At 58.3% G+C, this 14,865-nt stretch overlaps 2 protein-coding genes and 2 non-coding genes across 4 annotated transcripts; 3 read left to right on the plus strand and 1 right to left on the minus strand.

Annotated features, from left to right (window-relative positions):
• The first annotated feature begins 608 nt into the window (after positions 1–608).
• LOC134424297 (C-signal-like) lies at positions 609–3,495 on the plus strand. The gene is made up of 6 exons (XM_063167968.1): positions 609–1,343; positions 1,699–1,750; positions 1,953–2,140; positions 2,446–2,604; positions 2,954–3,076; positions 3,294–3,495. The coding sequence occupies exons 1-6, from the start codon at positions 1,197–1,199 to the stop codon at positions 3,405–3,407; spliced, it is 783 nt and encodes a 260-aa protein (XP_063024038.1). The 5' UTR covers positions 609–1,196; the 3' UTR covers positions 3,408–3,495.
• Positions 3,496–5,199: 1,704 nt separating this feature from the next.
• TRNAH-GUG (transfer RNA histidin (anticodon GUG)) lies at positions 5,200–5,271 on the plus strand. Its single transcript has one exon. It is a non-coding gene; the product is annotated as a tRNA-His (tRNA).
• A 1,876-nt stretch (positions 5,272–7,147) lies between these two features.
• Positions 7,148–7,220, minus strand: TRNAK-UUU (transfer RNA lysine (anticodon UUU)). Its single transcript has one exon. It is a non-coding gene; the product is annotated as a tRNA-Lys (tRNA).
• Positions 7,221–8,594: 1,374 nt separating this feature from the next.
• LCAT (lecithin-cholesterol acyltransferase) lies at positions 8,595–14,454 on the plus strand. The gene is made up of 6 exons (XM_063167973.1): positions 8,595–8,766; positions 11,012–11,168; positions 11,646–11,761; positions 12,104–12,199; positions 12,287–12,511; positions 13,314–14,454. Exons 1-6 carry the CDS (start codon positions 8,616–8,618, stop codon positions 13,934–13,936), a joined length of 1,368 nt encoding a protein of 455 aa, XP_063024043.1. The 5' UTR covers positions 8,595–8,615; the 3' UTR covers positions 13,937–14,454.
• Positions 14,455–14,865: the final 411 nt, after the last annotated feature.

Consider the following 14,865-nt stretch of genomic DNA (forward strand, 5'->3'; position numbering starts at 1 on the left):
AGGAGACAGAAGTTGCTTCCCAAGCCCTTCTCTTCTGGAACCTCCGCACCCAAACACTTCATCCCCACATCCTGGGCAGCCTGGAAGAGGCACAGCCCTGCCAGCACAACCCAAGGAGTGGGTGGCCAGGAGAGGAGACATTTCATAGCCACAAAATGTCTGTGGAGATGACAAATGGGACTCAGTCCTGGGACAAAGCACCTGAACGACCCTCCTGGAAGGCTCAGTCCTGGCTGCTGCTGTCCCAGTCTCTGTGCTTCCACCTGGGAGAACCAGGCAGGGGATGGGAGGCTGGGGCAGGGGGTGACCTGGGGGCTTCCTCCCCTGCATGGGCACCGTGCCTGGGACAGCATCTCCAGCACCTCCCTGGCAGCTCACCTTGCTGGCCCGGTACGGGTACATGGGGGCCTGTGGCACATGGAGGCACAGCCCGATGGAGCCCAGCTTGGAGGAGATGTTGATGACAGCAGCCCTGCTGCAGCTCAGACCCTCCTTGCCTTGGCTGCCTGCTCCAGGAGTGGCAGAAATTCCTGTTGCAGGGACACAGATGCTGCATCAAGATGCGGCAAGCCTGCAGTTTGTGTCTTGCTGGAGTTCAAGGCCAGCAGCTGGTGATGTGCTGGCCATGCAGGTGCCCATCCTTCTGCCAGGAGACTGGATCCTCTGGGTGTGCTTCCCTGCATGGGAGTGTTGTTTCACTTGACCATCAGGGAATGGGCAGTGGCTTGGAGGAGGCCAGCTCAAGGCAGAGAGTGTCTGCTCGTGGCCATGTGAGGAATGTCCTGGCCCAGGGGAGCGGGGCCGGGGGTGAGATCAGCCTGTTCCCAGTGCTGTGTGGGTCTGATGCAGGAAGCCCTTCTTGTGAAGGTGTCAAGCCCATGTGAGCCCTGGAGCTTCCCACATGCTGCTCCCTCCCTCCTCAGCCACAACATAAACCTCTCCTGGTTTATGGCCCTAGGTTTCCCAAGGACAACAGAATTTTGCATGAGACCGCCAAGAGTTTTTGCCCTTTGGAAACAAGGCCTGGCTCCCAGCCGGGATCAATGGCCTGGAGTTTGGAGGGCAGGTGCAGTTGCTCCTCCTGGATCCAAGGGTTGGTGTAAACCCTGAGTGGGTGGGGTGTCTGGAAAAAGCTAAAAGGAACTATGAGAGAGCAGAGCAAACAGTGAGAGCTGGAGCAGAGGAGGACAAGCAGCATGGCTGGGCTCCACGTCCGCTCCGTTCTGGTGACTGGGGCCAACCGAGGCATCGGCCTGGGGTTTGTCCAGCATTTCCTGAGGATGCCAAACCCACCTCAGTGGATCTTTGCAGGCTGTCGGGACCCCAAGGGACAGCGAGCACAGGTGAGGCTGGGCAGGAGGCAGGGGCTGTGCTGAGGGATGGGGGCACTCAGTGCCAGCGGGAGATTGGAACAGGGATGGTGCTTGCAAGGGGCTGGAGCTTCAGCTGGGCACGTGTGGCACAGGGCAGCTGGGCTGAGACAACATGGGAGCAGCTGTGCATGGGATGCATGGAGGGAACAGTGCTACTTGGTCATGGAGAACTCCCCATCCTTGAGTTCAGGGCAGCTGGAGCATAGTGTGGGTCCACGGTAGTGCAGGGATGGAGCCAGAGCAATGTGGGTTTTAGTTGGGAACAGCTGAGCCTCTGCACAGCCCCTCCAGCCCCTCCATGCCTACACAGTGCCCTCTCTTTCAGGAGTTGCAGAATTTGGCCTCCAAGCACCCCAACATCATCATCATCCCGCTCGGTAGGTGCCCCGAGTGCGGATCCTTTGCCCCAGTTCCTCTGGCGAGTGCCCAGGCTGGGCACACCCTGGGAGCCCCGTGCTGGGAGGGAGCTGTGCCATGGGCTGGTGCCTGCAGGGCCATCGGGCACTGCCACCTCTGGGGGAGCAGAGGGGACTCCAGCACGGGGACACAGGCTCTGACCTCCCTGTGTTGGCTCTGCAGAAGTCTCTGACCCTGCCAGTATCAAGGCAGCTGCAGCCAAGGTTGGGGAGCACCTGGGGGGCTCTGGGCTCAACCTCCTCATCAACAATGCTGGAATTGCAAAGCCATGCTCCCTTGATAATGAAACACCAGAGGATATGATACAGGTTTACACCACCAACACGGTTGGACCCCTGCTGATGGGCCAGGTGAGTCCCCAGCACTACAGCACAGCTCCAGAAGGATCCCTTCCCATGTGTGCAAGCTGGACATTACAGAGGGAGTGAAGGGCCAGTGGGAGGGGCTCCTGTCACAGCTCTGGTGCCCTGATGGGCTCTCAGTTAATGAGAAGCTCAGGCAGCCATGGGCTGGAGCTCAGGAGCTGGAGCCCGGCAGGGAAGAGGAGGGAGGATGCCCCCCAGTGCTGGTGTCCATGGTGCCCACTGTGGAAGGAGCTTCTCCCCTGCCCTGTGCTGTGTCCATGTGTGCTCCTGTCCCCTCTGTCTCCTCTCAGGCATTTCTGCCCTTGCTGAAGAAGGCTGCCCAGGGAAGCCCAGGCTCAGGGCTGAGCTGCAGCAAGGCTGCCATCGTCAACATATCCAGCATTGCTGGCTCCATTGACACCATGTTTGTGTGGGAGTTTGGACAAGTTGTCTCATACCGCTGCAGCAAGGTACTGCCAGATTTTGCTGGGGGTGGGCTCAGACATTTTCCCCTCCGAATGATCACACTGCCTTGCAACCTCCCTCTCAGTCTGTGCCCCTCTCTATGCTGTGACTGAGGTCCTGCCAGTCCCTGGGTGCCCATCCCAGCTCAGTTATGTGCCTGGCCCTGGGTCCCACCTCAGACGGACATGATATAGTGGGACTTCATCTAGGCTGGGCATCCACACAGGGATAGTGAGGGAGCATCTTGTATCCTGGGAAGTGGCCCCTCTGCCCAATCCCTGCCCTAGCTGTGCACATGTTCCCCTTGCAGCCCCCCTTCCCCTCCCAGCACCATCCTGCATTGTCTCCCCTCAGGCTGCTCTGAACATGCTGGGCAAGTGCCAGTCCCTGGCGTACAAGGAGCACGGCGTCCTCTGCCTCACTTTCCACCCCGGCTGGGTGCAAACTGATATGGGGGGTGGAGGAGAATCATTCAAGGTAAGGGATCTCCTGTGCATGGTCTGGGAGAGCCTCACCATTTTGAAATGCAGAATTTGCTGGGGTCTCATGCTGGGCTGTGTGAGAACTTCTGGGCAGATACCCTGGAGGCATGGGAGGGAGGGGGATGAGGACTGGGAATGCTTCTTGCCCAGAGCAAAGATGTGTTTCAGGGCAGACCCCTGAGCACAGAGCTGTTTCTCTCTCTGCCCCACAGCCTCCCCTGACAGTGGATGACAGCGTGCAAGGGATGCTGAAGGTGCTGTCCTCCATCTCTGAGAAGGAGACTGGGGCCTTCCTGGACTGGGAAGGGAAGGTCGTGCCCTGGTGAGATGCTGATTCAGGATTCCGACTGTGAGGACCTTTGCTGCCTGCACCATGTTTTACCTGTCCCTTAGTAAATGAGTTTCCACAAACAATTAGCACTGTGAGCCTTCTTCCCTTGATCTGCTATTAACTGAGAATCCTCACTGGTGCTTTGAGAGTTCCTCTCAGTTATTTCTGCATATCATTGAGCTGGGTTGGTCTGAGCATTCGTTCTTGTCTAACTGGGGACCCGGACACCGTCCTGATAGGAATTTGTCCCTGGGCTCGTCCCAGAGGTCTCCCTCAGAGTGGCAGCACAACCTTACAATGACTCAGGCACTCCTCCCAGTGATTCCTTTCTCATTTTCCTGTTCAAAGTGCAAGCAGGGCCCTGCTGATTGTCAGCTCCTCTACCACATAGGTCAGGAAGACAAAACCTGATGCCCTGCTGGGGATCAAGGTAGTCAAAACACACTCATGAAGACCAGGGCCTCAAATGGGAAATCTAAGTGCGGTCTTGAGCCCTCTCAGGGATGGGGACCTATTCTGTGTTCCTGTTAAATCCTATCTGCACCTCTCTCCTTGGCAGTTCTGCTCCCTGCTGTGAGCTGGTGTGTGGAGGCAGGATTGGCTCTTGGTGTTGTGTACATTTCCATGGGGCACACGTGGCACTGGAGGCTCCAGTGATGACCAGAGGTGCCCACAGGTCCTCTGGGACTCACATGGGGCTGATGGTGTGGGGTGTGGGACCAGATGGGCACAAGGGGCCTCGGGGTCCGTGGGGACCCTGGGGATCCCCCACTGTGTGTCCTGTGGAGCATGGAGGGGTGGGGAGGAGCAGAGGGATGGTTCCCATGGGCTGTGGGCTGCCTTGGATGTGGAGCAGGGAGCTCTCACCCCCACAGGGTCCTTTCTTCACCACCAGCACTAAAGCCAAGCTGCACCAGGGCCAGGAGCAGCAAATGCAGCTCTGGACTGACCAAAGTACAATTCTGAAGGCACAAAATAGGGGAGCAAACACAGAGAAGTATCATGATCAGGCAGGAGGTGGCAGTGGGACCCTGGGGATGGTGGATGATGGGGATCAGGGACACTCTGGGTTACCCAGACCTCCCTGACAGTATCCTCCCCACAGCACCACTCAGCTCCCCATGGAGATCATTGTGCCATTTGTTGCATTTCATTTTTAACTGAGTTCCCTCAAATTTGTCGTATCATACAGGAAGCTAAAATTAATTCATTAATTCCTCACCTCTTGTGTCACTGAAATTATTATAACCCTGACTTGGCTGTATTATAGGATGGTGGCCCCACTGCCTGAGGCCCCTTGCAGCAGTGTCATGTCCTGGTGCCACCCCAGCACTGCCGGTGCTCTGCACAACTCAGGGCCCCGTTCCACACTGCCAAATCCATCTGTAGCATCCTCAGTTAAACAGGATTTGCTGGCCAGGCTGTGCTGGGTGGTGGTGCCAGGGGAGGGGACAGTGCGGGGACAGTTCCCGCAGTGCTGCTGGCGTGTGGCACATCCAGCGGATGGGACAGAGCGGGGACAGTCCCCGCTGTGGTGCCGGCGTGTGGCGGTGCCAGGGATGGGGACAGTGCGGGGACAGTCCCCGCAGTGCTGCCGGCGGTGCCAGGGGAGGGGACAGTGAGGGGACAGGCCCCGCTGTGCTGTGTGGCGGTGCCAGCGGAGGGGACAGTGCTCGGGGACAGTCCCCGCTGTGCTGGGTGGCGGTACCAGGGGAAGGGACAGTGCGCTGACAGTCCCGACGGCGCTCCCGCGATGTCACGGAGCCGGCGGGTGGCAGGGCCCCTGTGCTGTGATCGTATAGTGGTCAGTACTCTGCGTTGTGGCCGCAGCAACCTCGGTTCGAATCCGAGTCACAGCAACTTTTGTCCCCAGCCGGGAGGGAGGGAGGCAGCTCCGAGGGGTTTGAAAAGATGTCAAGCCCTCGGAGGGGATCACAAGTTTGGGTGGTCCGAGAGTGGCCAGACTCATACCAACCACGATTTCCCGACCTGCAGTCACTGTGTAGGGTGTCACCAGTGAGGCTGCAGTGACACTTCTGGGAAAGCACTCCGGCTTCTCCATTTTTCAGGCAAACTTGAGAATTTAGGGGAATTTGCCCAACGTTCCGCTTCCTCAGAGTTTTGCAGAAAGAGGACCAGAAGGTGCTGCGGGGGCCCTGCAGAGTGAGAGGAGGTGGGACGCAGAACTTGCTCAGCTCCTGGCCCCCCGGGCACGAAGGACCTGCCACAGCAGAGGGCAGATAACCAGATTAAAGTCCTGCTCTGGCACTCCCCGCTCCAGGGCAGCAGGATTTTGGTTGCAGGACCTCCAGGGACGCTTTCACAGCAAAAGCAAAACCCACCCAGAGCTGAGGGGTGACCCTGACACGCTGCAGGTCTGGGAACTCGAGGTCTCACGGGCACCAAGAAGCAGATGGAGATCTCGGGGCACCAGGAGATGCCTCAGCCTGGGGAAGCCTCTCCGAGCGTTGCCTTTACCCTTTGGAGCCTCGATGGAGTCACCCCGTTTGCTTGGGCTTGGTGCCCTCTCCTGACAGCCGCAGAACTCGCTCTGGCCGGCGGCTTTCAGAGGACGAGTGACAAAGGGGTGGCACAGGGAAGGTGCCACCCCAGCAGCGGGACTCGGCTCATCCAGGGGACATCTGAGAGCAGCAGGAGGCTGCAGCTCTCAGGCAGAGGGGCTCAGGGGTCTGCAGGGCTGGTGCTTGGGAAAAGGAAAGGGTGGGATTTTTTTCTAGCACAAAATAGATTTATTTTCTTTTGTATCTTATCCAGAACAAGAAATGAAGGGGGGAAAAAAACATTGCACATTTACTTTTAGGATTTACAGTTTATAGGGCATTTACTTACATGACTTCACATTCCTCCAACATTCATTTACTGAATACACATATCTCTTCAGTTAGGGAAGATTAAAAAAACCATTTTTTTCTGTTCTAAAGATAGGACAGGAGGAAGAGAAGGCAAACATCTGGAGAAGCTGCCCATTAGCAGCAGCAGTGCCTGCCCCACTTTTACCCAGCTGAGCAGCAGAAACACAAGGAAATACATAACTTCTCATTCTTCTTTTATTTTTTTTTCCACAGAAAGTCAGTGTGAGGTGTAAGGCCACTAAACTTACCTGAAAAATAATTTACTATGCTTGAACAACTGATGTATGTTCAGGTTGAAAAACATTTAAAAAATTTTACATAGGACAGGGGATATTTTTAATACAAAATTGTTTGATTTTCCGTTAAAAGAGCTTCTATTTTGCAAAAATATCCTGAAGTGTCTGTACACCTCCAGGGCAGTCCAGGGCTTGGCTGAGGCAGTGTGGTGGCCCCCACAGGTCACTGCAGCCTCTGCTCTCACATGAACTGTATTCCCTTAAAGTGACGCAGGGCTCTGCTGAGAAACTTCCACTCATCACCCTCCAGTGAAAAGGTTCTCCTGACACTATCAGGGTTCAGCTGGAGCCTCCTGTGTTCCAGTGCATGCCCATGGTCTCTGGCACTGAGCACCACTGAACGGAGCCTGGCTTCCCTACCAGGAGAGATGCTGCTGCCCCTTCAGTATCTTCACTGAGGTTGTCACGCAGAAAAAAAACAGCTGCCAGCAGGAACGCAAACTTTAGGAACTCTGCCTGAAGTCATTTAGGGGCGCTAGGCTCCCTGCATCACTGGCCCCGGGCAGGGCCGCTGCGACCGGAGGAGGTGCCGTTCCTGCCCCAGGGCTCCTAAAGGATAAAGGCACCGCCTGAACAGGGGCTTGAACCCTGGACCCTCAGATTAAAAGTCTGATGCTCTCCCAACTGAGCTATCCAGGCTCACATTTGGGCTCCCGGGTGGTCTGTGACGGCTGGGGGGGCGAACCCCGCTTTCCTCAGCACCGCAGGGGCAATGTGGGGACCCACTCTGGTGTTCCCCGCTCCCACACCGCCCAGCGAGGCTGCCAGCGCGGGCCAGACCAACACCCGGGCTCTGGGATCTCGCTGGGCGCTGAGCGGGCTCAGGGCCCGCCCTGGGGATGCGCAGCAGGACAGGAGCGGATGCTGCGGGAGCGGCTCCGGAGCCTCCGCCGCTCCCGAGGGAGGCGGGAGGGCCCCGCCGGGGCAGAGCAGCGGCGGCGGCGGGGCCGAGCCGGGCTCCGGGCTCGGCTGCGGCTGCAGCGGCCGCGGCTCCAACCCGAGCCCCGGCGGCGCTTCCGCAGGAGCCGCGGTGAAGCGGGAGGGAGGGGGGGCTGCGGGCTCGGTCACCGGGACACAGAGCCCGGGGGGCACCTGCAGGTGCCATCCCACACGTTCTACTGCCCTTCCTCCCCATTCTTCAGGGGGGGACCCCTTTGCTCCATATGGAACCCACCCTGCCTGCCATCCCACCACCAGTGCCCATCAGCATCCCTGTCCCACCTCACACTTCCTGGGAGCAAGAAGGCATCTTCCTTTCAGCAATCTTCCCTTCAGCAGGAGAATATGCTTTTGCCCCATCCCTTGAAGTGTTCAAGGCCACGTTGGATGGGACTTGGAACACCCTGGTCTAGTGGGAGGTGTCCCTGCTCATGGCAGGGGTTTGAAATGAGAAGAACTTTAAGGTCCCTCCCAGCCAGATCCTGTACCCAGGGCAGCTGAAGCTGCAGGGGCTTCCCCCAGCTGGGACTGCCACAGAGGGAGCCTTCCAGTGGATACAGGGCCGGGGCAGTGCCCAGCATGGCACCGGGGAATGTGGCACTGCCGTGTGGCACAAGGAGCTGCCCAGATTTGTCTTTTCCCATCCCAACCCCTCCATCTTCTCCCAGACACCTGGGGCCACCTGGCCATGCTGGCAGCATCATCATCCCCTGCCAGGGCAGGAGGAGAGCAGAGGGGCAGGGAGGGAGCAGCTGTGGGGCATTACCCCTAGAGAACCACACAGGGGCAAGACCGTGGCAGCCACGTCCCCAGAACGTGGCAAAGGGACACGGAGGCCCCGGGAAGCCGCTGAACCCGCAGCACCCCTGAGCTGGGCTCCCGAGGCTCTGAGACCCGCCTGGCGCTGCTGGGCTGGTTCTGACAGGCCATGGCTCGTCCATGAGGCCAGTCCTTCGTCCCTCCCCGTCCCTCCTCCTCCTCACGGCCAGCCCCTCTTGGCTCTCCCCTCCCCTGCAGCCCGGGTGCCTCTTGGCTGGACCCGCGCTGCCATCGTAGACGGCGCTTTGGCCCGGAGCCGTGCGGAGGATCCCGGCCATGGGGAGCGGCGGCGCCGGGGCTCTGCTGCTGCTGCTGCTCTCGCTGTTCCTGCAGCCCACGGCGCAGTTCTGGCTCTTCAATGTCCTCTTCCCACCCACCACCACCCCAGAGGCTCCCCCGACCAACAGCACACCGCCCGTGGTTCTCGGTAAGGCGGCGCCGGCGCGGGCACCTGCGGGTCTGGTGGGAGCTCGGGCTGCCCTGCAGCCCCCAAGCAGACAGGGCTGGGTCCTGTGCCACTGCTGGCTCGCTGGGGTTGGGCTGTGATGGGTCTTGGCTGTCTGGATTGGAGCCACCAAGCGAGGGTGTCACACAGCTCCTCAGTCCCCTCCCATTCACCGGGCTGGCCATGCCCAGGTGGAGCCTGTTGGAGTTGAGGGGATAGACCGGGCACCCCAGAAAGGAAATGGGTCTCTGATATCTCACACCTGGCCCACAGAGTGTTCTAGGGCTTGTTTGTGTCTGGGGAACTCTGCTGGCAGAGGGACAGGGGCTGCAGCACAGCCTCTTGTGCCACTTCTCAAACAGGATCCATCACCTCTCCCTTCCCTGAAGCCCACCCCATCCTGTGTCTGCTCCCGCTCCCTGGAGATGGCAAAGTCATCCTCTGCTGCTGCAAAAGAGGATCCAGCTCACATCCCACCCAATGCCAGCTCTGACTGGGGGCAAGCCAGCAGGAACAGGGGCACAGGGAGATTAAAGGAGATGTGGGGGCATCATCTCAGGGAGGTGGAAGCAGCCACCACCAGCTGGTGCCTCTGTGCTGCATGGTTCTGCCTTCCTGTTCCATCACCAGGCACTTGAGCTCAGATTTTGCCATGAAAACTCTGCTGAGCAGAGTCGGGGTTTTCCTCCTTTTTCTCGAATCATGATGAGATTCCCCTTGGAAAAAAGAGAAGAGAAAAAGCAGAAGATCCCTCCCCACTGCAATGCCAAGGGCTGACCCTGTAAATTCCCTTCCCAGGGGCATCAGGGGGCACAGGCCTCCATGTGCTGGGGTGGCCAGAAGACCCAGCTCACTGTCACCAGGTGCCTCTTCTCAGGGTTACCTGTGGCAGTCGGAGCATCTCCTTTTGTCCCCAGTGCCAGCCCCAGGCTGTGTCCCATGCCCAGCCAGACTCAGATGCCCCTTGTGCCACCCAGTGCCATCCCCAGGCCGTGTCCCACGCCCAGATGTCCCTTGTGCCACTTGGCTGCCTCTCCTTCCCCTCAGCATCCAGAGCCAACCCATCCCCCTGGGCCAGGAGTCCCAGAAACCCCCAGTGCCCTTGGGACCACTGATAACCCCTGTGGCCTCACAGAACTCCCTTAATAATTACCTAATGTCCTCTGGGAGGGGAGGCAGAGCTCAGAGCTGTGTGCCAGGGGCAGGGGGCTCCTGGCTGTGCACCTTCAGGAGCTGTCAGAGCAGCTCGTGGTCCTGCTCCTCTTGCTGGCCATCCCTTCTGCCCACTCCCTACCAGGGCTCCCCCACGCCTGTCTGGTCCCCACCCAGGTGCTTTGAAGACAGGATTAGACCCTCCCTGCAGCCCTAGGGATGTGCCCCAGGCATGGAGGAGCTGTGAGGCAGGTTGAGGAAGGAAACTGCTGCGTCTCCTTCCCCTCTTGCATGGCTTGAGGCACTGAAGGTCCACACCAGCCCCTGCTGTGTACTGCAGGCAAGTCCTTGGACCTGCTGGGGCCTTGGGATTTGTCACCCGGTGCTCCCATTCCAGCAGGTTCACTGTCCCCTGCAGTCATTCACCTCTTGTCCTCACCCTCACAGTCGGTGCTGGCACCAGGAGCTGGCTCTGGGCCCCTGCACACAGCAGGGAAAGCTCTCCATGGATTCTGATCCCAGCACAGCTCTCAGGGCAGCAGCAGGATGGGTGTCCTGCCTGCATGTGTCCAGTCTGTACGGAGAGTTTAAAGTTCAGGAAACTCTCCCTCTGCACCCCTGAACTGACCACTGCCCCCAGACAAGGTGTCAGGACTGCTTTAGGAATGGGCAGCACGAATTTCTTCCCCCAGGCTGCAGCGAGAAGAGGAAGGTGGGAACCCATCCAGGGAGGAGGGGGAGCAATCCAGGATGCTTTGTGCTGCTGGGAACTCGTGTGTTTGAGCCAAGGGTGACAGCTCTGGGGGTCACTCCATGGAAATCCAGCTCCAGGGGTTCCCAAGGATGCATTTCAGCACTGTTTCCATGCTCACCCAGCAACTCAGCTCCAAGCACCCTCTCTCCTGTGCAGAGCAGGTTGTTCTCCAGGGATGCTGCTCCAGCAGGTGCCCAGCCATCCCCAGGCAGCCCCAGGGGAGCACTGCCTGGGGTGGGGTAAGCACCAGCTTGGGCAGCCCTCAGCGTCAGTGGGATGGGGTTTGTCACTGGCTCTGCTCTCCCTCTGTGGTGCCTCCAGTGCCTGGGTGTCTTGGGAACCAGCTGGAAGCAAAGCTGGACAAGCCAGATGTGGTGAACTGGATGTGCTACCGTAAAACAGAGGATTATTTCACCATCTGGCTCAACCTCAACACCTTCCTGCCAGTGGGAGTTGACTGCTGGATCGATAACACCAGGTACCATCCAACTCTACCACGGGAGCTCCCTGGGGAAATGACCTACCAAGGATCTCCCTCCCCTCTCCTCCCCCTGGGCACAATTTGGCACACACAGAAAAAAAATGGGAGGACCACGGGATTGTTTGGGAACACAAGTGAGTGGCTGTAGGTGGCTACTGCTCTGTCTGTCCCTGTCTCAAGTCCCTGCCATGTGCTCAAGCCCAGCCAGACCACCCTGAGCACCCACTGGAGATGCTGCCACATGCCCAGAGCTGCAGGGTCAGGGGGCTGTGGCAGCTGGTTCCATCAGAGCCTCCTGTCCCAGGATGCCAGGAGAGCAGAAGGGACTCTGGCTGGGCTCCAGTGCACCTCACATCCACACAAGGCTTGGAAACAGCCAGGTCCAAGCCCTACCCAGTGCTCTCCACCCCAGCCCTGTGTTCTCCATGGGGACATGGCTCTTCTGTCACCCCCTGTCCTGTCCTGTCCCCACAGGGTGGTGTACAACCGAACCTCTCGGAAAATGTCCAACGCCCCAGGGGTGCACATCCGAGTTCCTGGCTTTGGCAAGACCTATTCTGTGGAATACCTGGATCAGAGCAAGCTGGCAGGTGAGAGGAGGAGAGGCCAGGGTGTCTGGGGATTCCACGTGCTCCCTGCAAATGGGGAGGTGTCCCTGTATCTCCAGCAGGGACGGGTCCTGCAGAGAGCCCAGGGCCCTGGGACTGAGGGACGTTAGCCTGGGGGACACACACGCTCCAGTGGGGTGCTGGCAGGGAGCACCCCATCCTTGACCCCAGGACCCAATGGGATGCACGGAGTCACATCTGGCTGGAGGCACTGAGCTACAGCGCTTACCAGGGAACATTCTGACCATGACCAGGGCCAGAATGGAAAAAGCTTGACCAGAGAAGACTACAGACCTAATTGCCACTTGTTGCCTCTGCCCACAGGCTACCTGCACACCATGGTGCAGAACCTGGTCAACAACGGCTATGTGAGGGACAAGACGGTTCGGGCGGCTCCCTACGACTGGAGGGTTGGACCCCGTAAGTCTGGGGGTTGTGGCCATGTCCCCCGTGCTCAGAGGGAAGCAGGATGACCCTCATGCCACCGTGCTCCCCTCTTGCCCACAGAGCAGCAGCCCGAGTACTTCCAGAACCTGAAGGCGCTGATCGAGGAGATGCACGACGAGTACCAGAGACCCGTGTTCCTCATCGCACACAGCATGGGCAACCTGCACGTCCTCTACTTCCTGCTGCAGCAGACACAAGCCTGGAAGGATCAGTACATTGGGGGCTTCATTTCCCTGGGTGCCCCCTGGGGAGGCTCCGTCAAGCCCCTGCGTATCCTGGCGTCCGGTGGGTGACTCCTCGTGTGCAGACACCTCCTTGTTTTCTTTCCCTCCTGCAGAAATGGAGGGGTGGTGGTGGGCAGGGAAAGGGCAGAGTGGTGAAAGAGGTGGGGGACTCAGTTCCTGTTTAGCTTCTTTGCAGCCCAGAAAGCCACAGTCACTTGCCTAATGCTGATAGCCCAGGATATCTACAAGTCACAAGTCCAAAACTGCATGAGTTTAAAAATCATGTGCATGAAGGTTTTAACATCTGGCCCCTTGCATCACCCTTAAGTCACCTGCTAATATTTTTCTCTGTTACCACAAGAGTCAGAGATATTTTTAAGGTCAACTGCGGTCATTCCATGGTCTTAGGACTCCAGACACACCAAAAAATATCAAGGCTTGAAGGAAACATGCAAGTTGGCCATTTACTAGTGCTTGCTCCTGTCCCTGCAGGCAGGAGTGGTGGTGCCAGGGTTGGAGGGAATGTTCAGGGCTAGGTTGGTCTGTGCCATCACACATCCAGGTTTGTCTCCAGTCAGGCCCTCTGAGCAGCTAGAGTTGTGGAGAGAAGAGTTTGAAAGGCTGTTCTTGATATCTGCAGGCAGGGGGGTAAGGCGAAGATGAAGGTGATGGGCAGGGGAAGAGCTGAGCTGGAGAAGGGCAGGGGACAGTGGTGAGTCACTGTGGGGAGCTCTGATCCCAGCCCAGCTCTCCAAAGGCTCCAAAGTCTGTGTGGGGACATTGTGGTGCCATTTGTGATGGCTCCAAAGTCTGTGTGGGGACATTGTGGTGCCATTGGTGACGAGCCCTCGCGTGTCCCGCAGGTGACGAGCAGGGCATCCCGCTCATGTCCAACATCAAGCTCCGCGAGGAGCAGCGCATGACCACCACCAGCCCCTGGATGTTCCCCACCACCCTGGCCTGGCCCGAGAGCCACGTCTTCATCTCCACTCCCTCCTACAACTACACCTACCGCGACTACCAGCGCTTCTTCACCGACGTCAACCTGGAGGATGGCTGGTACATGTGGGAGGACATGAAGGACCTGCTGAAGGATTTGCCCCCTCCTGGGGTGGACACGTACTGCCTCTATGGCACGGGCTTCCCCACGGCAGAGACTTACATTTACGATGAGCGTTTCCCCTATGAGGACCCCGTGGATATAATTTATGGTGACGGGGATGACAGTGTCAGCACACGCAGCTTGGAGCTGTGCAAGCGGTGGCGGGAGCAGCAGGAGCAGAAGGTGTTCGTGCAGGAGCTGAGAGGTGCCCACCACTTCAACATGATCTTCAGCAACCTGACCCTCAGCTACATCAACGAAATCCTGCTGGGGAGCAAGGAGGAGCAGGGGGAGCCAGGGCAGGTGAGATCCAGCCCAGAGGCTGGGAAGTTGGGGAAGATGCTCCGTGAACACAAGGTGCAGAAGGAGCCTAAAAAGAACTGAAAGGAGGGAGGGCCAGCTTCCCTCCGTGTTGGCCGGCGCCACAAACTGCCGTGCAGGGGAGCAAAGGACTTGGAGCTGAGTTTGGAGGAAAGTGAGCAAGACCAACAGCTCGGGTGGATGGGCTGGCACCCACTTCCACACTGATTGGTTCTTCTTTCGGGAATGGTGATTAATTTTACTTCAGAGGCTTGTCACTTCCCACCAGCGGGTGGATAATTAACCATGCTGCCAGCTCATTAACATCATACTTGTGAATTCCAGCGTACGCACGAGCCCTTGTCGCTAGCAAGCCATTTTTAGGCACTTTAGAGGCTGTGGACCTGTGGTGCTGTAGCTTCTGCTCACTTGGGACAGAGCAACTCACTTAAGAAGAGCAGGCTCTGACTTGCCAGGTGGTCACAGAGGTAGCATGGGGGTAGCACAGTAGGTGTGGCTTACAGAGCAGCGAGTTAGGCTCCTTGGGCAAGACCAACTCGAAATCAGCAGATTTACAAAATAATAAACACACTTTGCTTCTATATGCTGAGCCTGCCTTGTCCTTCAGAGCCGGATGGTGAAGCCAGCCATAACCAGAACGTGAGGCGCTTGCTGCCTGCAGGCACTCCAGGAGACAGGGCTTTGGGAAAAACCACAAGGCTAACGGGGTTGGCGATGTGACCAGGGCTGGCAACATCACGTGGGTGACAATGCGGTTGGGGTTGGTGACATAACCAGGGTTGGTGGTGCTACTGGAGCATGATGCAACTGGTGCTGGGAGAGCAACTGGGATGGAAACATAACTGGCCTTGGAACTGCAACTGGGACTGGCGATGCAGCTGGGGCTGGTGACACAACCTGGGGTGGCGATGCAGCCAAGGCTGGAGATGCAAACAGGGTGGGGATGCCGACAGGGGTGGCAATACAGATGTGGTGACACAGCAGCCGAGGCA

Source organism: Melospiza melodia, chromosome 13 (genome assembly GCF_035770615.1).
Source record: "Melospiza melodia melodia isolate bMelMel2 chromosome 13, bMelMel2.pri, whole genome shotgun sequence".
In the NCBI taxonomy this organism is placed as follows: Eukaryota; Metazoa; Chordata; class Aves; order Passeriformes; family Passerellidae; genus Melospiza; species Melospiza melodia.